Source organism: Pyxicephalus adspersus, chromosome 5, assembly GCF_032062135.1.
Source record: "Pyxicephalus adspersus chromosome 5, UCB_Pads_2.0, whole genome shotgun sequence".
Lineage (NCBI taxonomy): Eukaryota > Metazoa > Chordata > Amphibia > Anura > Pyxicephalidae > Pyxicephalus > Pyxicephalus adspersus.
The window spans coordinates 65,172,554-65,198,465 of NC_092862.1; the positions used below are offsets into that span (position 1 = coordinate 65,172,554).

A 25,912-nucleotide genomic window follows, 5' to 3' on the forward strand; every position below is an offset into this window, starting at 1 on the left:
GTGAATGGTTGAGAATTGGGAAACCCTGATGATGCTTGAGCCGAAACACTGAGTGGAGCAATCAGCAGAGCTCTGCCGACAGCTCTACTTTCTTGATTGCTCCCTCCAGCCCTAGCAGAGATGTGGCATGTGTTCTTGGTTGCAGTACACATGTCACATTTTCGCTAGGGCTGCGGGAGCAATCAAGAAAGTGGAGCTGTGAGCAGAGCCCGCCGATTGCTTTACTCTGATTGGCTGAGGCAAAATTAGCTGTGCACCCCATCATCTACCCCACATCACCCTGGAATATTACCAGTGCACCCATACACCTGCCTCACCCCCACCCCTTCCTAAAAACCCTTATCAAACTGGTATAATAGTAGTCTGATAGTAGTACACCTCAACATCTTTCTCCAACTTCCGGACCCCCTCCCGTGATCATCCTGAAATGATACCAGTGCATCCAATCACATGCCACCTCCCCCTTTTAAAACCCCCATATTACCAACTAAAAATAGCAGTGCCCCCATCAACTGTTTTAACTTTCTTTTAGCCCATATCACCCTCAGAAAATGTCAGTGTACCATCAACCACCCCGCTTTTAAAAACCACAAATGACCCTACAAAATGACCAGCGCACCCTATTACCTGTTTACCACTTACATAAAGTGGAACAAAACTCACTGCACATGCATAAGAGCAGAGCAATTTTTTGTTTTGTGTTAATGAAAGGGCTCCTTCTGCACATGCCCGAGATCAGGGCATTAATAAAGGAGCAGCCTAGACTCCCAGGACACCTATGTCACACATCCCAGGAGGCTTTGCCACCGTGATCTAGACAGAAAGGGGAGGCGCTGCACCCTTTTTTAAGACCAAAAAAGCTAGTATTGAACTTCTTTTACTTTAAGGGTTTTCTACCCTTTTATGAAAAGTAAACATTGAGTGTAGGCCCGCTTTAATCCCAAAATCATCCTACAATATTAATATTGCACCCCATCACTTCTCTGAACCCTTTCTGTACCCTCATATTCCCTAGAATAAAATCCAGTGTACCCCAAAACTTGTCCTTACTTTCTAGACCCCATACCATCTTTCCCTTCTTATACACCAGGGGTCGGCAAACTTTTTGGACTACTAGGCCATTTTAGGAGGTCAAGAAGGCACACCAGGTCAGAAGAAACAAGGTGTCCAAGGTTTTTTCCAGCCGTGACTGCAAGCGAGCAGCCTCAGTCTTCCGCTTATCAGCGGTGTAGTCTCTGTATGTGTGCGCATGCTTGGCATTAAAATGCCCCTTGAGATTGGACTGCTTGAAAGTGCTGTTTGTATCATTGCACACTAAACACAGGGCTTGGTTAGACAAAGAATAATTTGTCAGTCCATTTGAAGTTAAGACATGACGTTCGAGGTCAACCTTCCAGAGACTGGTAGCTGCATGTTGCTTCCGCATTTTAGGTATAGTTATTGGGGTTACTGTGCGGGAACTCACGATAACCCAACAATTTAATTAGGCCGGATCCATCAATATATAACTAGGGCAGAGTTAGGCCAGACTGGAATACTGGCTAGGCTGGAGTCTGTCTACCTCTGCTATAAACCCTGCAGTAATGGAGGTGTCATAGTAGTACACCCCAACATTTCTCCCATCTTCCAGACCCCTCTCCTTTCCAAAATATCCTCAAATGATAGCAGGGTACCACATGCACCCCTCTTCCTAAATCCCCAAATATTATCCAGGCACCCCATCACCTGGCTTACCTTTCCCATGCCCCCATATCATCTTCAGAATATTTTAGCATTTAGCAAAAATCACCTGCCCCCTTCCTTTACCCCCCATATCACCCTGCCATAACACAAGCACACCACAACACCTGTATCCCCCTTTCTAAACTCCCATATCACCTCACAATATTATCAGTGTCCCCATCACCTGTCTCCCCTATAAATCCCTAAATAACTAGCAGTGCCCCATATTAAGGATATGACACCGCTGATAATACATAAAGCACGGTGGTTCTTGCTGTGTGAGGAGACTGAGAATCCGTTTTCCCGCCTCTCAAGCTGCTCTATTCCCGGGCTTCAAGTTTGATCCGCGAAGCCCCGCCCACTCTGGTTCTCCGGTCGCCGTCACTTCCGGGTCCGTGTGCTGGATTGTAAACATGATCCAGTGAGAAGTGTCGGTTGGTGAATGTGTGATTGTACCGAAATATCGAGTGTTGTGTGCTTACCGTCACCGGGCCCCATGCAGCCTGAATGTGACAGCTGGATTGCCGGAGGTATTTGTAGAAGGCTTTATAGGCAGCGCTGTGCAGAACTAGTTCATGTGCAGCACGAAGATGGTTTTCTAGATGTGGAATCAGAATTTGTATTGCTGGGGAGATTTATCCTGGCTTTCTTTGACTGACAGCTGTCACGTGGACCGGAAGTGAGGAGAGATCTCCTCCTAGGAATGCAGACAGATAAAATCAAATTCACGTTCAATGCCTCATTTGGGATATTGCCCTTCACTCCTTCTTCTGCCTAACCCCCATCAAATGTAAAGAAAGCGAAGGACACCAGGGGCCACACAAGTCCTAACCCCGCAATCATCTACTAAAAGAGGGATTTTTCTTCACTTCCTGCATTATCTGACAAACAGGGACAGGACTACTAGAAGATTTCTACTTAGTAAAATCCATTCACACTTCCTGTTCTATCTGCCACCCATCAAATAGACAGTGCCTACAAATCTGGATCACCCAGGTTGACTGATGATAGTGTAGATTCTCCAACCCTGAATAAATCAGGTCCATTAATGGCAACTTCTAAAATTAGAGTTGGCCTCTGAAGGATTTTGGGTTTCCCTGGGGCAGACAGATTTAAGGTAATTGAAGGCCGTGCTTGCATTTTCAGGTGTAGATATCCAATCTTACGGGCCTATTATATTAAATGTTAATGTATATGAACACATTTGTTTGGATTTTCACATCTGGACTTTCCTCACTCATCTTTGCATAACAATATTGTGCTTTATATGTTTATTTTTTGTAAACAGAACATTTTATAGAAGAACAATGCCCCCAGCCAGGTCTTCCATTGGCTACCCTTGGATTCTTGATGCAATCAAAAAATATAACGGAGAGAGCTTTATGCTTAAACCAGCACCGGCCCAGGTAGTTGAGGTAAGTTTTGTTCAGTGTTTGTTTTCTACATTTAGCTTATATACAAAATAAATACAGGTAGTCCCCGGGTTACATACGAGATAGGGACTGTAGGTTTGTTCTTAAGTTGAGTTTGTATGTAAGTCAGAACAGGTACATTATTTTTATAAAACTTTATGGAGCCTAGATATTAATTAAGTTCTGGAGCAAGCTGTGCTTTGATATGCAAAAAGAAACAACTGCAGAGTTTGTTTTGGTCATTAATGAGTTACAAGAGGCTGCAGAAAGAGCTCACCCCCCTAAGATCACCCACAGCCTCAGCTGTGTTTAGCAAAAGATTTGTTCTGCAAGTCATGCAAACCGCCCCTGCTCCACTCTTCAAGCCTCCATCCTGCACACAAGCTAGCAGGAAGCCCTGTTCATATTTAGAAGGTGTCTGTATGTCAGATGTCATTAACCCAGGGACTACCTGTAGCTTGGGTCTGACCCTCCTTCATGCTAGAGCACTATTTGTAAACAGAACTGTTTTTTTTTTTAACTCATGCTGCTATACCTTGCTGTTAAAAAAGATGCTTAGATATTACTGTATATGCAACCTGATACTGAAGAAAATAGTTTAATGTATCGTATTTTTCGCCGTATAAGACGCTCCAGAATATAAGACGCACCCAATTTTAAAGGAGGAAAATCTAGAAAAAAAAGATTCTGAACCAAATACTGTAGTAAAATATTTTATATCAACTGTATAAAGTTAACAGCACATTTGTGTGCACATGTGTATGCACATTTTACATTTCATTTACCCTGTAGTTGGTCCGCCTGAACACTTTCTCACACACACCATACACGCTGCCTGTGATCTATCCAGAAGCAACAGTATGACGTAGGGAGGGCGGTGTGTGTTCTCCCCGTGATTCGGGGGCGGAGCTTGTGGAGCCATCCTTCTGCCCATCAATCATGGGCATCCAATAGAGTAGTAGGTGAAGTGGGGCGGAGCAGTAGCAGCAGTATGAGGTAGGGAGGGCGGTGTCTTCTCCCCGGGATTCGGGGGGCGGAGCTTTGGCGGATCAATTCTTCTGCCCATCAATCACGGGCATCCAATTAAGTAGGAGCGGGGCGGAGCAGAACACGGACAGCACACAGTAAACATTGACCGGAGGAGGCGGAACGTATGGAGCAGGAGGAGCAGACGTGCGGACATTTCAGGGCAGCATAGATTGATACAGTGCCCGGGAGATATGCACAGAAGCGGCGAAATTGTGCCCACACTGCCCAGCAAGGAGTGAGACTGCCCGGGGAGACATGAGGAGGCACAGCCCACACTGATGGAGGGAAAGGTACCGGTAAGCTCAGCAGAGCGTTGACATGGTGCATGGTGCCCGGGCAGCACGTGGTTAGACTGTCGGGAGGGGGGACAAGGCGCGCTATAGAAGGGAGAGGGAAGCCCGAACACACACAGCCTGGCCGTGCAGGGAGGGTCAGAGAAGTCTCCACAGCCCGCAGTACATGCCACAAATCCAAGCAAGCACCACACAAAGTTAGGGGCAGTTTGAATGCAGGCAAAATGTGTATTTGTCATATAAAACGCACCAACTTGCCCCCCCCCCCCCCAGGGCTAGTAAAGCTGAATTCTAGACACAGATTTGTGCAGCTATGTAATCACTGATATATCATTATATACCTAAAAAGCCAGATTGTGAGTAAGAAAAGCAGCACAAGAATCTCTTTATGCTTTGTTAAGAAGAATGCCAATAGAGTGACAGTAATAAATTAGAAGGGTGTAGGTGGGCTTACATAGAATATCTGCACATTTCTTTTTATTGTATAACCTATAGCCAATCTAATTATTCTATGGCCACAGTGTTGTTCATTTCCTTACAATACTGGACAACATGTATGTCAGTGACCGCAGCTGTAAGGAGTATCTTTTTATACACAGGCATCAATATTTAAATTTGCCTTGTAAGATGTCTTGGAAATTGAAGGTTTTCATTTTATTGGTGTCTATGTGCAAACAAACATGCGATCTAGCTTTTGCAAATAATATTTTCTGGGTTTACATTCTTTGTTGTTTTTGTTAATGCTATCATATTTTATGTTCTTTAGTTTTTGAAAATGCCAGAGCGTACAGAAGAATGTCAGTTTCCAGGAGCTGTTGTACATATTTCCGATCGACAATATTATATCAGAGCCATCATTACAAGGGAGGCACAGGAAACTCTGGAACGGTAAATATAATGGTCACTGACATGAGAAATGGTTATGAAATTCTCATAACCCCTATCCAGCCTTTCTCAACTAGGCTGGCTAGGTAGGTGATAATTGAAAAGTAATCCATGGCAAATTTCCTACCTACACTGACCACCAGTGCAAAGTGTGATGTGTATACTGATCACTAATGTTAGGGGGACCCCACGATTTCACTGCCAGTGTTTTCCTCCTATTGTAAACATTCATTTAGTTTAATTTTTTTTTTTACTAAAAATGATGTTGTATAGAGCAGGGTGTCAAGTACATCAGGTGTTTGTTTGTGTATTTAAAATGTTCTCAGACACGTGAATGTGGATAACTAAAAATTGTTTGGCTAAAGCCCTGCACAGATGTCAAATAAATGTCAGAACTCTGTCGGTGGAAAGGTTCTTTTCCAGTGACAGAAAAAAATGGGCTCTTTACACACAGCACCTCATGAAGAGGGGAGGGGGAGAGTGTGATCCAGCTTACCCAAAAACAGCCAGGTGGTTACTAAAAAGTGCAGGGTGGTGCACCACAACACCCTGTGTGTGTATATGTATGTGTATGTGTATATATATATATATATATATATATATATACACACACACACCACTGATTCTTTTTTGTCTGTTGGTTTATTGTTTTTCAGAGAAGATGAGCATTTTACATTAGCCCATATCAAGAACAAGATTGTTATCTTAAAAAAATGTACACTCTCCTTTGCTGCTGAAGAAGACCCGGTGAGTGTTGATTTTTAGTGTTACTGATTGGAATTAACATGGTTTTATTTGGATTTAAATGTAGAGCTGTAAAGTCTGCTTTAACAGTACAGACTTTCTGTTTTTGAAGTTCTTGATCTGCAATGGCCTGAGAGTGGTCTAGCCTTCCTGGAGCTAGTGGTTCTGCTTTTCTGCTTTTGTGCTTACACTTGTGCTTCACCACAGAGAATTGTGGTTTTTCCGTGGAGATTAAGGACTTGCCCTTTGCGCCAGTTTTGTTTTTTAAACAATGCAACAAAAAAGTTACCTAATATTTGTTCTTATTTAAATGTATGAAAACTTGGGTCTAATAAAGCTATATTTTCTTAACTTAATAAACGTATTAAATGTGCCTTCTGTAAATATATGTGTTAGGCAGGAAGTGTACATTGAGACATTTATTCTGGAGTAAAAGGTATTTTAAGGTAAATTTGTAACAGCTGCGCTAACAATGTTTTTCCCTTAACAGAAGTGGTTCTAAAGCTGAACTCTAAATAAAATCTAAACTTACAATGGGGCGTCCCATACACTGCAAGGGTTAAATGCTCTTTTTTGTTTTATCTAGGGTATCATTAAAAAGCATTATTATTTCATCCCTTGGTTCCCCAGCAGCCAGCACTCTCAACGTCCCTCTGACACTTTAGGTTCTGGGTAGACCTGGTACTGCATTGTACGTGATGGGTCACCAACAGAGCGACAAAGCTAGAGCCACAAGAGACCTGCCGCTCAAAGACAAAGGAAGTCTGCAAGTGCAAGGAAGCAGGTAGTGAAAATAGCTTTTCATGGTACACAAGACAAAAAAAAAACTGAGCATTTACCCTTTGCTGTACAAGGGGGATCCCCACTGCATGGATAATGTTATCTCCTGAGATTTAGCTTTAAAAGAGACATGGAATATATAATATAGAAACTAATGTAAACTATTGTCAATTCAGATGGAGTTTCTTTCTTTATTAAGGCTTTATGGTATGGAAAGATCTGATATTTTTCTAAAACGTTAGAGTACATGAACACACAAAGGTCAAAACCTTAGTGTTTATGGGTACAGGTCAAGACAAATTAGTCAAGTTAAACGCATAGTAAACTTTTTTTATCAGGTTTTTAAAGCTACAGCATTTTTGGAATGTTAAATGGTAATTGAATACTGGTTTGAAACGATGAGTAAAGGGGAACATGAAGAGCTGTCCAGCACTATACACACACATATTTGTTATATAAAATGTATTTTTATGTATGGGTGATCCACTTTGAGTTCTGTAGTAGAGCAGTGTAAAAGTCCAGAACCAGAATGAAATACTGTAGTACCAGGCAGCCAGCACAGAGGATGTAATATCATGTGATAAAACTACTGTGTCACAATATTTGTTGTTCCTTTGCTGTTGTATTGTAATTTATATGACTGTATATTCTATAAGCAACTTACAGGATTCTCATCATTTTCAGAGACGCTGTGAGTTTTATTTGACAATTCAACATTTTTGTATACTGGCCATGGAGATAAACACAGTGGACTTACTGAACTGGTAAGTGATTGCACATTTGTCAATTCACAGATGGTGGCTTGCACCAGGCTAACATAGCAATTAAAATAGGCTGAGGCCCCGTAGGGTTTCTACATGTTCGTGTCTAAAAAACTGTTAATTTTTATAGGAGAGAGCCCTTTAAAATAAATATAAATCTTCACTTGACATGCAAGTGCTAGAATACGCCACCAGTTTTTGATAACAAAACAATCTTGTCTTAATCCATTCAATTGCCTTGGAAATCTGCAACTAAAACCTTTTAAATCAAAACATGAAATTGCTAGATAATTGTTGGTGTGTGACCAGCATTAATGGGCATATATTCATGTGTATATAAAGGATATATATTTACAACGTATGGCTTTCCTTGGAAGACAGACAATTTATTTAATTTAATGTCATCTGTGTTTTAGTAATATGGAGCCTGGAGTAAGGAAGAAGATTGAGGAACTTTGGCAGTAAGTTGATTTATATTTACTGAATGATTTAAGTATAAGTTGCTTAACAAAATATCCATACTGTGAAGCCCTCAAGATTTTAAAAGAAGTGTAGCACAGATTCTTACGATAAGTTTACACAAACTGGTTCCCCAGGGTTATAACGCAGTATTTAAAAAACAAGGTTTGAACTTTCTGTTCATTCCAATGTGACTGTACATACCAGAGTGTTTTTGACCTTTTTTTGGAGGTGCAAAGATAATGTAAAAAGCTCACAAATGATTGAATACACATAAGAAGTATTGCAATGCCCCCTCATCAGAAATGCATGGGTTCTTTTTAGGGGGGTTTGGGTGTTTTTGCGCATTTGCAAACATTTATTAATGTTTTTCTTCCACTCTACCTTTTCTCTGCAGTATAACCTGGTTTAAAATGCCTTTTTAAATTTCATATAAAAATTTACCTTTTATAAAGTCAGTGTAAGCCTAACATTGGTATCTTCTTGTTAAAAAAAATAGTGCACATAGAAATAAATACAGGTAGTCTTTTGATGTAACTTTTTGGCAATTCACAAGCAGCAGGCCGTATGAAACGGACTGTAAACACCAGCTAAGACTATAAATAGACACTTTATAGGTGCTGGGATTTACATGATATTATCATCTCTCAACCTCAAACATTATACAGATGTTTAAAAAAACAAAAAGTTTATCTGCTGCCATATACAAAAGGAATACAACCTAAATAATAAATGATTACCTTCTGTTTAACTGTTTTAGTTTGTTGGTTCTTATAATTGCAAAATGTGGAAAATTGCTTTTAGGAGCTTTTGGCATTGACAAATTAGAATGTTAAGGTCACGTCTGCAAGTTTCCCCCTGCTTGTTATAAATTTCCCTGTACTTGTCTTGTGTTCTAGGTTGTACATGAAGGAGCTTCAACAGACAGAGACCATGTCAGACATGAACTTGTCAGGTGAGTATGGCAGTTATGAGCTCTGATCACATCTACCCTCTCTTTCAGAATGTGTGTCCTTATTTTTTTTTTTTTTAACTTTTTTTTATTTGGGTCCATTTATACATAAACATAACCAAAACAAATACAACCAATGGGGGGAATACAATGTGTGTCCATATTTTTACAGTAGATGACTGCATATACCGTAATAAGTTATTTATTTGTTTTGCAAAGGGCTTTCATGTTCTCAGGCTGGGTTCACATCTGTGTGGTGCTGAACCATACTCATTATTGTGGACATAAAACAAGAATTGGTGTGCCGTAGTGCCACTTATTCTGTATGCCACTCAAATGCACACTTGAATATGAAATATTCTACTTTGTGCCAAGCAAACATAGAAGAATAGCCAAAAAGATAGCCCCACTGTTATCTATAGTTGACCATCTGTAAATGCATTGGTTAAAATGGTATGCTGGATTTCTAAATCATGAGCAGGCCAGGTATCTAAAATTACATTAATAGGGCTATAATAAGTCTGAGCCCTCAGCCAGAATTGTTGAAGCTGGGATTGATGCAGATACCTTTTAGGTGTTGTGTTTATAACCATATCTCCCTGGACTTTCTACTGTTCTACTGTGAAAGTAAATCACCTGAGAACTGCAAATAATAAAACAATGTTTTAATTGTAAAACAGAAAAGAATTTCCCTTTCTTGTATTTCTTTAGACTGATTTTTTTTCCTTTATTTTATTATTAATCTAGATATTTCACTTACGCAGCTACTGATGATTGCAAGTGAAGAGAGGCTTGCTGATTTGAAATCCCTCGCTGAACAGTGTCTTGATCTGGACACCTATGCCACCCAGGAGATTGCACCACAAGCTAGAACCATATGGAGTGCAGAGATTAGAAACAACAAGGTAGCATTTTAAGATAATTGTGTCCTTTTGTTTTTTGCCTACACATTTGAGAGTACATTGTTTATGCATAAGCTCCTTATACACATATGCATATTATACACATATGCTTGGAGTTAAAAAAAAATTAACCCCTTGACAAAGTGGTTTGTCCAAATTTGTGAAATACAATGTACATACATACAACATAATAAAGTTTAGAGGAGTGTTAACTGGCCCAGGGTGAGGTGGATTGTTGCAGTCCAAGTGCAGGAGAATGTAAATACTTACAATTGATTCCATATACTGGTTGCAATGATTTAATCAGAGCGTTACCAGAGATTGGTCTGGCAAGCCATGTAATTTGTTTAATTTCCTTTTTAATCAGTTTATTGATTTGTGTAAAGTGATGATAATTTTTTCACAAAGCTGTTTCTGTCCATTCTTTTTAAAAAAATGTAATAACTGGGGTATCCAAAAAATAAAAGAATGTCAGTGTTGGGGGATCAGGGTATAATGTTACGTAGGGTATAATTTTTTACAACCTTAGGTAATTCTTGTTCCCTGTAGATGCAAGATACCAAATGCTGTCTACTATGGCGGGAGTTCTGTACTGTATTAAGCAGTTACCTTCCAGAATCTTTTCATGTTTTGACCATGCCCAAAAAAAGCATAATACAGATCTTCTACAGAGTGACATTTCAGATAAGAAATGCGTGGTGGTATATTTTAATATGTTTTCTTGTATAAAGTGACTGTTGCACATTTCCTGGGTAAAGTAGGGAGAGGGAGAAGTAGTCATAATTTGTCCATTTGAGAAATACTAAGTCCATTTGTTAATATTACTAATATTAGATTATATAGAATCATCCTACCTCGTGGCTCTGTGAAATAGGCAATACATAGTGCAATTTTAAACAGCAAAATGGAAAAAATGGATAAAGCCCAGCAGCAGAACATCTAACCTTGTAAATTGTACAAGAAGATGGAAGAAGATAACCATGTACAACAAATATACACACAGAATATCCATGAGGAATCTACCAAATATTGGGTTAAGATGTATACACAACAGTCATGGAAACAAAAAGAGAGATCCCTGCCCTTTCAAGTTTAACCCTGTTGCTCCTTTTGGGTAGTCAAAGTATTATTGGTAGCATACATTTACCCTGCTTGATTGTCTGAGCTGGGTTCTGCTAGCAATCAGTCTATTGGATTGGACCTAATGGTGGAGGAAAGGTTATTTATGGTTTGTTAAGAGTCAGTTTGTAGAAATCTAATCTAAGCTCTATTTTGACAAAATATATAAATTTCTAAAAGGCGAGTGGTTTCTTTCTGGTGGCATTAAAAGAGTTTTATAATCTTAAGTCCTTCATAATAAAAATAATTGCAAACACTGTCTCTGGGGGCTTTTTGGAACTACAGGTCTCCTGCCCTATAATGGAGGAAATATAGATCATTTTTTGTTAAGCTGATGTTTGGTCCTCTTTATATGTCAAGTTGTTCAGCAGTAATGTTGAGAATGCCACCATTTTTACCAGTATGTGTGTATTTATATATATATATATATATATATATATATATATATATATATATATATATATACTGTGATTGTACTGTGTGATGTAAATATATTCTTTTCAAAATGCTTTCTCCTATATAACCCCATAACTTTTTTTTTTTTTTTGCAGAGCAACAACAACAGTTTTTCAATCCCTATAAATTTGCTCCTTATCTCACCAGAAGAAGAATTAGCTCTAGAGCAGATGTCAGGTAAAATGTAAATCAATGGCCCTAGGAAGCATTATATCCAAGTATAGGGTAACCCAGTAGTGATTTGTGAAGCTGACACCTAGGTTCCCCAGATGTCTGTCCCAATAACACAACCCAACTTCACCATGGGCCTGGATTGTGTCATAGTGTAATAACCTGTGACAGGTTTTCAGATTTAGTGCACTCTTACAGTGATCTAATTGATTGCTGTGGGTTGCTGCATGTAAGGTTTGCTTTTTGCATCATCTTACTGAGTAAGCCTTGACTATGTATGCATAGTAAGTACTTGACTATTTGGTATGTTAGTTATTTGCCTTGCTTATTAAATGTCCGGTCTAGGGTCGTCATTTTCGATCTTTTTAACTTTGAAGCCTTGAAATAACTTTCAGGTCTTGGGGAACCCCTGCTATATTTACAGCTCCCAGTACAATGCCTAATGATCACAGGGAAAAATTCCTCATATATTGCTGGCTAGTGGGGAAAATGTCGCCCTCACAGATAACCAAAAATATCCTTGCTATAAGTTAAAAATATCCTTGCTGTAAGTTAAAAATATCCTTGCTGTAAGTTAAATTGACCTGAGAGGCATACATTTTTCTTCTCTAGTCAAAAAAAGCTGAAATAAAAACTTTTTAATTATTTTGTAAATAACATTATGGTTTGTAAAATAATTTTTAATATTCTAAAAAGGACAAATTAGAATAAAATATGCTTTCATTTATGAAGAAACATATTTTTTTTATCACTGTTTAGAAAATTAACACCTTTTTTGTTTTGTTTTGTTATATCTTTTACTCATAGGGCTCCATTTATAAAACAGGGAAGCTGACATTCCCTTGAATCTTCCAGGTTCATGTGTTTCAACGGCAGTAATTGATTCCCATAAGGGAATGTTTGGGGGAATGTCAGCTTCACTGTTTTATAAAATAGAGCCCATAGTTGAAATGTGACTTAAAAATGTGTGTTTGCACTTTGTTCTAGAGTTCAGGCCTGACGTTAATTCTGACAGCGACGTCGATAATGAAGGATCGGATTCCTGTAAGTCTGTTCAGTGGGCTGTGACAATTCCATGCACTATTTTAACTAGCTACTCTTGTGTCGTATCCTCAGAAGACTAATTAGAGATTCTGTTTAAAGTTCTATACTGCTCATAAGCAGTCACATCAGAGAGAAGCTGAATTCACAGTTGTTTGCTGGTTCTTGGTTCATCTATATTTAGACTTCACAGCAATGTAAGAGTAGACCTAAAATGAACTTACATGTCTATCATACCTGCACTATGGGGGGGGGGGGGGATACTGTAAGTAGTGCTGATCTACAGAAGGGGGTGCTAGAGCTGTACTTTTATAATAAAATCTAGTTGACAGTTTACTTGTGCTTTAAAAATGGCAATTCTAGAGAAGCAGATTGATAATAATGCTGTTCTTTGGCATCATAATTTAGAAAGCTCTTATAATAAGGCTTTAGATATATATTCAGAAGACAGTCCAAAATAATGAAAAAAATACCTGAGGCTCTTAAACAGAAATGTGAATGAGAATCTGTCACTTAACACATTTTGGAGGAACCATTATTGTGTAGCACTGCAATCTGGGAGGCCTGGCCTACACATATTTTGGACAAATGTGGCTGCCCTTCCCTCATGTAGTTTAAAAAAAATTTAAAAGTCTGTATGTTTTTAACTGAACAGTTTAGATAATGACAGGGCAGCAATCATGTCAGCATCAGCAATAATGTTAGATTAGAGGTGGCAGTATTAAGTACTGGCACCATTTCTGGGTCAAGTCTTTGTTTGGGTCCTCGTAATCCTGGAAGCAGTGTATCACATTGCTTATAATGCACATTGGTTATGTTTCAAAGTATGCATTAAAAGTTGTTCAGGTTACACATATGTTTCTAAACCCCATAGCAGTTTCAGGTTCACGACACTAAATTTTGCCAAAGTCAAGTTGCTGTTAAACATCACAGTTTGATAGACTGCAAGTATATCTTATTAAAGCCAAAATCTGTAGCTATGTTCTGTACTACAACAAACGGTGTCCTTGGTAGTAGCGTGTTTTGACATTTGACCTCAGTGTAACTTGTTTTTAGACTTTTTTTTTGCTGATCTGTTTTGGTCTTCTAGTTTGTGCATCCCACATGGTTGCAGAGCAGGCATCCTTGGGGATTATGTTTCCCTTTGGGATATTGGGGTATAAATACAAACACTGCATTGTATTTTTCTGTATCCAAGCTACTGATATACATACAAGTAAAATGTACAACTGGTTGTATACCCTTAAAACTACCCTTTTTGTCTGATCTGTTGCCAGTTGGTAGAACAAATATTAAATCTTTTAGGTTAGAGTAACATTTAGGCAGCTAGTATTTTTAGAATGAGATCAGCGGCATAGAGTCCAGTATTTTTTTTTTTACTTTCAGATATGGATGCCATGTTCTTGTGGTGACTATTAATGGTAACTATGCAGTGTGATAGTCATGGAACCAGCCTTGAATCGGTGACATACGTTTGTAAAAAACAAAATGTCTAGAACATACATCCATATTCAAATATAACCTAGGGAGGATTCCTTATGAATTGGGATTCTTTTTTGTGTCAGATTGGCATTCCTCCTGCTGAATCTTAGTATTGCAGCATAACCTTAAAGCTAACATTTTGACAAAGCAAATATTGTTAACACATAAGAAGCATATGCATTGGTTCCTAAGTCTTGGTGTCCCCTTGCATATTTCTTTCAGTGCAGTAATTGAAAGAGAAGCAGTGTGTAGGAGTTTTTGTAAATAAGAACTGGACACTGCCTCGTGCTATACTTATGTATTATGACTGGTCATTGTGCCTGATCTATTAAAGCTCTTCAAGGCTGGAGAGGAAACAATTCATCATTGAAGTTGGGTGATCCAACAAACCTGGATTGGATTTCCTAAAAGTCATTTTCTTTTTGTTAGCAAATGTTTTCAATCCTCAACAAGATCCATTCCAGGTTTTCTGGATCACCCAGCTTCACTGATGAATGTGAATCTTCTCCAGCCTTGGAAAGCTTTAATAAATCAGGCTCATTGTGTCTGCTCTCATTGTAGTTTTTTGCAATCAGCTGCTGGTAGAATGACCTGCTGGGTCCCACCTACAGTTTTGTGCAGCTCAGTGATACTTAATGATACTTTTGCAGTGTTCTACCTAGCCTCTTTTAGCCGGGCACAACACCCGGCACTTTTCAGTAACCACCTATCAGTTTTTGGAAGCTTACTGAAGAGTTGGGTCACAATACAGCACAATACAGGGGCTGCCACCCACCTACAATTTCTTCCCACCCAGCTTAAAAAAAAGTTCTGGGTTGAACACTGCTTTTGCAAACTAATTTTTAGGTATGCTAAAGCATTAGGTACACACAACATTTGTGACAAAGGTTCTTTGCCTGTTTTTTAGATCTAAAATCCAATTTTTTATGATGAGGAAATAAAAACTGGCTTCAGGTTATTTTCCCTCCTGCTACTTCAGCACTCATAGTTAGTCACATCCTCCTTAGCATGACTGTAGTAGTGAAACTTAACACATTAAAACATGTATAGTCAGCCTTTTGCCATTTTAGTAAACCTGTGTTTACTGTGCTCCTGCTATCTCTATACACAAATAAATGCAGCTCATTGATCCTCTAGAATTATAATAATAAATGTATGTCTTCTTTTAAACGAATTCTTTCCATCCTTGCCTTTTGCAGCCCAACAATATAACAGCGCAAAATCAACACTTTCCCAAGAGCCTATGGACGATGCTTGTAACAGTGAGCCAAAAAATCCCTGGGACAACCTGCAATCGCTTTTAGTTAGCGGATCTCTAGGTTCTGGTAAGTAATTAAACAGAACTAAGAACAACAAAGAGATCTACCTTTTAATTATTATCATAGGCAAATGTTAATGATGTTAAGTCAATTGTATTCAGTTTGTATCTGTGTCTTATATCTGTGCATTTACTAAAAACACTATATATATATATATATATATATATATATATATATATATCTCAGATAGTGGCTTGATGGGGGGGAGGGGTGATTGCATGACTTGCAGATGAAATCTTTTGCAAACAGAGCTAAGATTTTGGGTGATCCTAGGAGGATGAGCTCTTCCGCAACATCTCGTTACTCTTTTTAATGACGAAGATATACTCTGCAGTTATTCCTTTTTGCATATCAAAGCACAGCTTGCTCCAGAAATTAATGAATGACTAGGCTGAATAATTCACAGTGAGGATTTTATACAGTAACTGACACCACGCTACCTAATAATATGTTTAATACAAACATCTGTCCTAACTGCATTTTTTAAAATTATGTACCTGTTCTGACTTACATACAAATTCAACTTAAGAACAAACCCACAGTCCCTATATGGTATGTAACCGGGGGAATACCTGTATATATTTATATATTTATAAAATGAGAAATCTGAGATTCCCCTAAACATTCCCTGGTGGGAAGCTTTCAGGTCCACGTATTGTATGGTAGTTATTGATTCCCATTGGGGAATGTTTGAGGGTATGTTGGATTCCCTGTTTTATAAATAGAGCCCTAAGTGTATAACATTGTTTAAAAAAAACATTTACATTGGATGCACCCTAGATATAGGATTCACAGAGCCTGGTGGTTTTTCTTAAGATAGAGTTGTTTGTCTTTCAGACTCCTTCTATCTGATTAAAACTTTATAGGGAGTAAACGTAGTCTGCTAGGAAAATAAAAACTTTCTTGTAGTTTTTCATAAAGTAGAGAAAGATTGAAACTTTTGTTGGAGGGTTCCTTTAGACAGACTTTCTGAAAACAGTTTCTGCATTAAGAATTAAACAAAAACAATGACAAGGGCATATAGAGTCTCTGACATGCATATATATTTCTGTCTATTTAAAGGCAATTACCCTCCTTTTCAATACAGTACAATGTGATCAGCAATACAGAAAGTTAGGATAAATCTTTTTAGCCTTCATTAGCACTATAAACCTGGCAGGAGTTTGAACCCTTACCCTTTTTTATATTCAAAAGTAAGAAAAATTACTATAAACATCTATAAATTCACAGAGAGGGAGGGGAATTGGCCATCATTCCAAGGCTACATGCACATTTCAACTTGCACTATTGGGCAATAATCATTTTATTATGAGCATTATTCACATGGACTATTTCACATTGCAAAAAAATTGATATACACAGGAGCCAAAAAATGTATACACACTTCAATAGTGGTCATCTATGCTCTTTGCTGAAATCAGAAGACTCTAGGTCCTAATGGCAACCACTTTGAGCACCAAATGTGATTAAAGATGTCAAACATGATATACAGCTACCCTTTGAAGTCTAAATGAATCTAGTATAACTGTTTTTATGTTGAAGTATGTACACAATTTTTGGACCCCCCTGTACTTTGTTTTTCATTCCAATCATAACTTTCATAACCAATTATAACCAATGCATATCTTCTATGCACTTTACATTATCACAGAAGACACTACAGAGTTTGTTATGGGACCCCTTCAGACATGTGGGTAGTAAATGTAACTATTTCAAAATTTTATGATTCAGTAAGGCCCCTACACATCCGAAAGGCTTCAATTAAAGCTGAAATTATACCAATTATAACCTTTCTTTATTAAATTATATTTTTTACGTATGTTACTGAATTTTACTTTGCATCAACCTCTTTTTTGGCTTAGTGTCCATTTGGTGTTGATTGATACCTTTTTTTTTTGTCTTTATATATATTTTAAGCAGGCTCTGAGCCAGCCACCTCTCAGCAGAACAGTGAAAAAGAACCTGCTGCAGATGCTGACACCACCCCAGATATACTCCGCTATCATCAAGATAAGTCTCTGAGTGACTCCTCGGAAAGCCAGGATGAGATTTCCCCACTGGACCTTTCAAAACAATCATCTCACCAGATACAGCCAGAAGCAAATATTTCTACCAGCACAAATCACACAGGAGATTCTAGTAGTAACTTTGCTCCCCATTCTAATCAAAGGAGACTTTCAGACTGTAGCCAAAGCTTGCTTAGCTTAAAACCACTTGCCCAACACTCCCTAAATCATATACACACCTCTCCACAAGGAAAGGTAGCAGTGAAGAATGACCTGCCAGGAAGTCACATTTTGTCTCATGGTTCAGAAAGCAAGTTGGAATTTAAAATTATTAGAAATATTTCCCCAATAAAAAGTAGGAGGTACAAGGGGACAGACCATAGCCCCAGAGAGTGGAAGGCAGTGAAAAGGAAGCAAGCTCCTGAAGATCTAGATACCATATTCTCTGACCTAGAGCAGCAAGCTTCTGTTCATACAGAAAGACCAGATTGTGCACCTGATCTGATGTCCACTGCAAACTATGGAACCCAAACTGACAGCAAAGTTCAAGAAAGAGGTAATATGACAAATGATTCCTGTATGAATAAAAAGCAATCACTGACAGAACAGGTCAATAAAACAGCAAACACTGAAACTGCGGTAACCTGTGGGATAACTTCACTCAGAAAGAAAGCGCTTCCATATAAACCCTCTTTAGAATTTGTGACCAAGCTAAAAACAAAGGTTGAGAATGAACTGCCTGCTGCAGACTTACCAACAACAAGTAGGACTGGCTGTAAATCTTCTCGTGGACAGACCTCTTCCTGTCTGGTACTTCTGGAAATGAAGAATACTCTAATGGTGAGAAAAGCTGTATTACCTTGTGCCATACATTCAAACTGCAGGTGTAAATTTAATGACCAACACAGTTGGTGTTGGTAAAGTGCAATGCATTAACATTGTATTTTTGTACCATTTAAATCAGAACCTAGTGAAACCTTTTTTATTTATAGTTATTGAAAATTAATGCTTGGTGATCACATTGTGTCCTCTCAGTAGACATGGCATCATATGTCCAAGCTGGTTGGTTCTGTGCTATTTTGAAAGTAGTAACATCACAGAAGAAATTTGAAGACTTGAAAATGAAGACTTACCTCCCTATTGCATTTATCTCATCATATCAGCTTAACCTTTAGCATTGTTGTAGTTATATGTACATGGGATTAGAAAATTCATCTTTTTGACATAAAGCTTTTTTTTTTCTTTTTTCCTTAGCTGCAACTTTCATTCTTCTTAAGTAGCATATATATATATATAAAGGTTACTGTGTGACTGTATATGTATGTATCAGATCTAATTACTATTTGATGTATAAGACTTCCTTTACATCCCATGAATGAGCCAAATCACATTTTTTGTACCTCACTCCCCCTTCCACACACTGTAGCTCAGAGAGGGTGTGAACAGCAGAGGCAATGCTATTAGGTTAGAAGTGGATGTGGTCAGGTGCTCATTGACAGACCACAGTCATGTAAATCAGCAATGACAATTCTAAAAGCCTACATGAGAGTGGGTACAAATGGTTCTTTGAATTCAGGTGCAGCGAAATAGCACTGTCACCCTATCACCGAAAGTTGCATGAGGGTAGCAGGATCAACAGCACTGGTGAAAATAAACTTAGATGCTTCAGCCCTTTTTTTTTTTTTTTTTTTTATGACAAATCATAGTTCTGCTATCAAATTTTTCCTGCCATAAGTGACTGTAAGTTATGTCTGTGTCTGCTTCAGTTGCTTCTGTATAATCATTTTTCCATAAATTTCTAGTAAAAACAGCATGAAAATATTGTGAAAACTATCCAACCTATGAAGGTTTTTATCCAGATGAGTCTTGGATTGATTATTTACTTTAGTAGGTGCCTGTGTGCTAGTCTGTTACTGTGTAAACCTTTTATCTGGTATGATCTTCAGTACCAAATACCTATGAGAATTAATGTTTTGTTTCCACAATCATTAATCTTTTATGTATCTGTGCTGAAAACCTAAACTCGTCATACAATTGATTCTTTACAAACACATGATACAACACAGGTTCAACAACCTAGACCGGCCTATGTTATACACTATTTGTGTTTGAGCTATTATTATGCCTACAGGGAAGTATTCAGCATGCCTTACTAAGGTGATATACCTTAAACTGCTATACCAATTTGTGACATAATGGATTAAACTTTAGCATGCAGCAACTGTTTCCTGTTGACTTGTATCACTGTGGTTCTGGGTACATTTTCTAACACGGACATCTGTCTGTATAAAATATGTATGTTCCTCTTATGTTAAGACAGCTTCAACTTTCTGCTACAATATTTGGCTTTTCTTAACATTACCGCCAAGGAGTGTGCTTTGACATGGATTGGTTCTATAGGATAAAAAAAAAGTCCTTGATCTGCCTTAATGTCAGTATTTTAATAAATCATCAGAATGGGTACATCACAAGTACAGATCTGACCATAGTCTATGAACAAATTCTTGTACCAAGAAATGTTTCAGGTCTTTGTTTTACCAGAGCCTGTTTCCACTACAGCTGTGTATTGTATTTTCCAAAACGCCCATGCGTTGTCATGAGTTTTGTATGGCAGCCCATTATTTTGATTGGACAGTCCAACAGATATATCACATATAAATGTAGTGCAGTGTGTTGCATAAAAACTGTATATATATCATTGCTCAACCCAGGAATTTTTTGGAGCCTGGTGGGAAGAAATTGTAGGCGGGTGGCATCCCCTGTATTGTGACACAACTCTTCAGTAGCCACATAAAAACAGCTGGGTGGTTACTGAAAAGTGCTGGGTGGTGCGCCTAGCTAAAAGGGGCTGGGGAGAACACTGTATATATAGATAATTAGTTCATATTATAACTAGTACATATAATGATTGTCACATCCGTGTCGTAACCGTAAATATAAAAGTAGGGATTGGGTGCATATGTGGCCACCATTTTTGTAGATAAATAGATTTTTGATAGTATGTGTAATTCTCACTAACAATATAAGTAACATTTTTCTGTTCTTAGACACACTGTGACGGCAAGCCCTTCCAGTATAAGTACAAGCCTCCATCTGCCGCCCTCAGTGCTCGTGTGAAGTCAGTGCGGTAAGTTACAGAATTATTGTTCATTGTTTTTATCACATATTTGTTTATCATTTTTGCACAGTTGAGGTTTTGTTCATCATATCTTAACATGCATGGAAGTGTTTTCGTGAATAAATAGTGTACACAATTTAGGTCTGATATCAGTTGTTTCTTCATCCTACAATTTATGTTCTATCAGTCAGTCCTTGGAGTTAAAGTACAATTTTTGCCACTGCCTGTGATGCTCTACAGCAAGGGAGGGATCTCAATAGACAAGGGGAGGATCTTAATAGAAAAGGTATACACCAGTGTCCTATGAGATAATCCTACCCTCGGAGTGTGTACTACCAGCTGATTGGGCATGTACAATGATGTCACAATTAGCTGTGTCTGCTCTGTGTGCTCGCGCATCTCCTATCTGGTGAGGTTGCACTGCGGTTACCCTCCTCATGACATGGAACCCTGGTTTGGGAAAAGCTTGGTACCGCTCACTGCTGCCTGGAGTCAAAACTGCACACTCTGTGGTGGGAGGGACTGAGCGGCTGGCGGGGGGTGCCTGTTACACATAGCTGGCCACTTACCTTCTCTGGAACAGAGGGATGTTGCCAACTGAAAATGTGGGAGTCAGTGGGAAACACATTTTGTCCACAATCCATGGCAGTAAAGACTAAATGGGGGCACAGAGCCTCCTGGGATTCATGACCTGCATATTCTAGAAGTCTTGGGCTCCAAGAACAGGCATGTGCAGGATGGACTTTTATGTCATTCAAAAAATAAAAATGGCAATTTCACACATGCGCAGTGAGATCGGCCTTTTTTTGACAAATACAGCGGCATTCGTCACAGATCTGTGCAAATAAAGGTGTCATCTTTTTTATTTTTACTTCCACTTTTAGTTTCACTTTAATAGGAAAAGATCCCTGATTGTTATTAGGATTTTATGTTTGAGACCCCGTATCTTGCAAATTGTTATGTTCAGGGGGCTGAATTAGGTTTAGTATCAGCTCTTGGGGTACCCTGAAAATTTCACATTTGTTCAACAACCCGTGTGGGAGATATGAAGGTTTATACATTAGGGTAATGACAGCAGCATGGACACAGACACAGCTCTCATGCTGCTGGTGTAGGAAAGGTGTAGGATTATCTCATAGTACAAGGTGGGCAGGGAGCAGCCACAGCTGATCTCCGAGGTCTATAGAACATGGCCACTCCCTGGGAGCTCACACTGAAGCCCGATCTCATAGAAAAGATAGGAGATGTGTGCGCAGACACAGCTGATTGTGACATCATTGTACATGCCCAATCAGCTGGTAGTACGCATTCCGAGGATAGGATTATCTCACAAGACACCGGCATATTTATAAAATGTCATGTGCTTTGTATAGTCTGCACAATACCCGCTAGGTGTACAATGGTGCTCAAGTGAAAAGAAGTGTTATAAGAACCATGTTGATAGTCTGCATCTATAGCTTTGTATAGCAAAAGCTTTGTGAACCTAACAATATTTTATTATTAAGAATACTACATTTAAAAACAATGGTAGAGATGTCCAGCTTTTTTTTTTTTTTTTTTTTTTTATAAGCTTTTTACCAATCACCAATTTTTTCTTATCTAGCAAAGCATTAGCATTAAAATGTATATCTAGTTTTGAATAGAGTGGGAAATAATTACCACCCCTTCACAGAAATCAAAAAAGGAGAGGAAATTTCTTCAAGCTGACACAGAAATGGGTGTATCCATTGAATAATATCCTTTTACCTCCTTTCCTGTGACAATAACATTTTGGATTGCTGGTTTCTCTTTGTATTTATAACATTGGTCACCAGAACACATAGAGGTGTAAATCTCTCCAGCAGGGTCACAGATAGAAGTAAAAAAACTGAGATCTCTCCGTTTATTAGTTAATCCACAGTAAAATACCAAGGATTCACTTTAACCTTTAATCACTTAATTATAATTTTGAAGTAATTTTGTACTTTTTTTCCCAAAATACAGGGCAGATATGCCACTTGATAATATTTAACCAGGCCTGTTGACAAATCACTGTTTTTTCTGTTATGCTGGTCTGGTTCTACATGAGTCAAAATAAAAGAAATAAAAGGCTTTAACCTGCCCCTCCCCTCATAAGATCTGTACATCCCAGATGCTGCAGGAAGGCCATGTATAAAAACAAAGGAAAGTGCAGTAAAAGGCAGTGCCTGGCCCATCAATATAATCGTATTGTTTGATGAAACCTAGGACCTGCTTACAATCTGTAGTTCTTCGGCCAGCAGTTGCAATCACCAGGCTGCTATTGTGGATATCCGCTATCTGGCCTCAGATTGCCCACCATCAAACAATGGAATGGAACAGCCTGTAGTGAAAAAAACAAAGAAAATTGAATCTTGCAGAGTCATACTATGTCACAAACTGCAAACAGTCTAGCCTGACATATCAAACTGAAAAGCCAAACACAATGTCTCAGATAGAGCTCCAAAAGCCTAAAGCCGCATACACACGTGCAATTCTTGTCGTTGGAAAGGATCTTTCACGATCCTTTCCAACCACTATGCACTGCACAATGCATGAACGAGTGCTGTACATACAGCACAGTTCTGCTCTATGGAGAGGGGAGGGGGAGAGTGACAGAGCGGCACCCCGCTGCGTGCTCTCCTCCTTCCCCTCCATTAGGATCGCGCGTCGTTCATCGTTCGTGGATCCGCCAGGTCGGATCCACAGACGATGAACGACGCAGGCTGTACACACGCCAGATTCTCACCCGATAACTAGCCAAAGCCGATTATCGGGCGAGAAAAATTTGACGTGTGTGCGTAGCTTAACTGCCTTGTATAGATATCCATATGGTCCTTGTATTACATTTATCCTAGTAGTGGGAGCTTTCAACAGAGAATTCTTTAAATAAATTTATCTTCAATCGGATTGTTTGCTTGAAGAAAAACTTGTTTCCTACGTTTTTTGTGCACACTGTTTTTTGCAATAACTCATATTTTTTCTTCCTTCTGGACAGGATACCTCCAGACCTGCGTGAGTGGGCAGTTAAAATTATTTCTAAAGCCAAAGACACGGATCCATAGGTTTTATCCTGCACTTTTTTTTAACCGAAAGCTACTGAGTAACCAGAGGAGCTGAGCAGACATCTCACAGTGAAGGATGGGTAGTGAACACAGAACAGAACACAGAACAAGTTGGAAGGTTGCTTTGTGCCATTAATGACTTGTTTGGACAGTTTGAACCTCTTTTTTTGCCTCCTATGGAAGCCATGTACAACCTGATCCTCATCTCATTGTCAATATCAAAAACCAAATCAGACACAATGTTTAGGTCAGGCTCTAAATTGCCTCTTGCTTTAATGCACTGGTATAGAATAATACAAAGAAAAATGTATATATTATACTACATTATACAGGGCTGCTTCTTCCTGCTAATATTTTTTTTAAATAGCACTAATTAGCATAGATCTATAGAATAGTTCTGTATCTTCCAAAAAAAGTTAATATAATAAAATAGATGTAATAACATGTTTGTCTCGTGATTGTTTGCCTTGTATTGAAATGGTTAATGGAGTCATTCATTCCTTTGTGGACATTCAGAACCTTTATGACAGATGTGTTAGTCACTTTAGTATAAAACAGGATACATGGCAATAAATATTACCGGTATATCTCAGGATCACTTTACAAAAAAAAAAAAACTGTCTGGTACTACTTGCTTACTATGTCCCCCTTTATCAATGGCCAGCAAGCGGATTAAAGAAAAACTTCTAATAAGTAGAGTTTACTTGCTTGTGAAGATGCAGTCACATGACCCATTGGTTCTCAGTGCTGCTGTACACCAGTGTTTTTTTAACAGTTTGTGGTACTCAAAGGTTCCCACAAAGGTTACTAAGGGTTCTTTGGGTCATGAGCAGTTTGTGCCTCTCAGTATAACTGACACCAATGATCTTTTTGGCTATCTGTACATTCTTCCTTATGGCCAGTAATGCGCCATTCTCCCTATTGATTGCCAAGCTAATGTGCTGTGATTTTTAGATGTTCCTTAAAACGTAACTATACTAAAAAATGCCCCCCCCCCCAAAAAAAAAAAAATACATTTACCTTCAATCCCGCAGGGCAGTTGGATCTATCTGGGGGTGTCTTGCATCTGCTCCCGTGTCAAACCAGAGCCTGCGCTGCCATCTTCTCCTCTTCCGGGTTCTTCATCCTACATCACCTGACCACTGCACATGCATGAGATCGGCAAATTTTTCTATTTGCGTGAAAAGGAAGCATCCAAGAGCCTCCTGGGATACGTGACGTAGGTATCCCTGGGAGGCTTTGGGCTTCCATTTATTCTCAAACGCCTAGGCAATCAAGTAATAAGGGGTGGTGCTGCATCTTTTTTTTTTTTTTTAAAGGGTGTTGCACCTAAAAAAAAAAAAATGTTTACCTTACATAAAAGGGATGTCTACCCTTTTATGAAAAGTGGAATTTTTGAGTTTAGGTACGCTTTAAGACCTGAAAGTTATATCAGGGCTTCCCCCATGCTCAAAAGTTTGAGAAAGGCTGCTATTTGGGGAACATCTACTTCCTCTTTTAAAGTCCTCTGTAGATGACAGCTGGCCTCAAGAGGACTGATCATAGTTTACAGTACTAGGGCAGGCAATGTGAATGTGTAGGTTTAAAGAAGAAGAGGAAAGAGAATGGGCAGACATTGCAGTACAGTTTCACATGCACATCGTAAAAAAATTGTTGAAAAAAAAAACTTAGACACAAGACAAAACATACTAGGAATATTTTTATTTGAGGTACAATTCAGAGTTCAATTCTGTTTTAACTGACATAGTATAGTGCCATTAATATTCAATCAAGCTATCCATTACCATTTGGCACGTGCTGAAGCATCTGGAGGTTGAAGTGCATTTGTGTGACTGGGCTTTGCTCCATCTGCTGCTCATCAGATTCTTCTCCCACTGGGAAGCTTTATCTCCACACCATCCCCAATACAGCATTGTGCTGGAGCTGCTGATGAGTTAGCATTTGTATGCGTGATATATAGAATGTAACACTGATGAAGAAATATATGGAGAAATGATATATGAATAAGATTATGGAATTCTTTATTCACTGCTCTACATCATATACAAATGAGCAGCAGATGGGTAAAGAAAAGTGTGTTGAGCTTCCTGCTGTTTTGTCATTATTATTGAAGTAATTCTACTGAGGATTGATAAGGCGAATGAGAACCATGTCACTGCCACTATTGACATTTGAGCCTGAGCATAATAGAGACACATT

General features: G+C 38.7%; 1 protein-coding gene across 4 annotated transcripts; it reads left to right on the forward strand.

Moving 5' to 3' along the window:
• Nucleotides 1-2,106: 2,106 nt before the first annotated feature.
• On the forward strand, nucleotides 2,107-24,157 carry ACD (ACD shelterin complex subunit and telomerase recruitment factor). 4 transcript variants are annotated; one of them, XM_072411777.1, is made up of 14 exons: nucleotides 2,107-2,252; nucleotides 3,011-3,137; nucleotides 5,223-5,344; nucleotides 5,998-6,088; nucleotides 7,550-7,629; nucleotides 8,043-8,087; nucleotides 8,985-9,040; nucleotides 9,785-9,942; nucleotides 11,610-11,691; nucleotides 12,673-12,729; nucleotides 15,408-15,533; nucleotides 17,445-18,373; nucleotides 20,581-20,660; nucleotides 23,647-24,157. In XM_072411777.1, exons 2-14 carry the CDS (start codon nucleotides 3,030-3,032, stop codon nucleotides 23,711-23,713), a joined length of 2,001 nt encoding a protein of 666 aa, XP_072267878.1. In that variant the 5' UTR covers nucleotides 2,107-2,252; nucleotides 3,011-3,029; the 3' UTR covers nucleotides 23,714-24,157. The 4 variants fall into 4 exon arrangements, with proteins under 4 accessions (XP_072267878.1, XP_072267880.1, XP_072267879.1 ...); XM_072411779.1 differs by having other exon boundaries at nucleotides 17,448-18,373; XM_072411778.1 differs by lacking the exon at nucleotides 2,107-2,252 and adding an exon at nucleotides 2,259-2,839.
• Nucleotides 24,158-25,912: the final 1,755 nt, after the last annotated feature.

Coding starts and splice junctions, on each gene's coding strand:
- ACD (XM_072411777.1), top strand. CDS start 3,030: ATGCCCCCAGCCAGGTCTTCCATTGGCTACCCTTGGATTCTTGATGCA. Junction 9,041..9,784: donor GTCAGACATGAACTTGTCAG/GTGAGTATGGCA, acceptor TTATTAATCTAG/ATATTTCACTTACGCAGCTA. Junction 18,374..20,580: donor AAATGAAGAATACTCTAATG/GTGAGAAAAGCT, acceptor TTCTGTTCTTAG/ACACACTGTGACGGCAAGCC.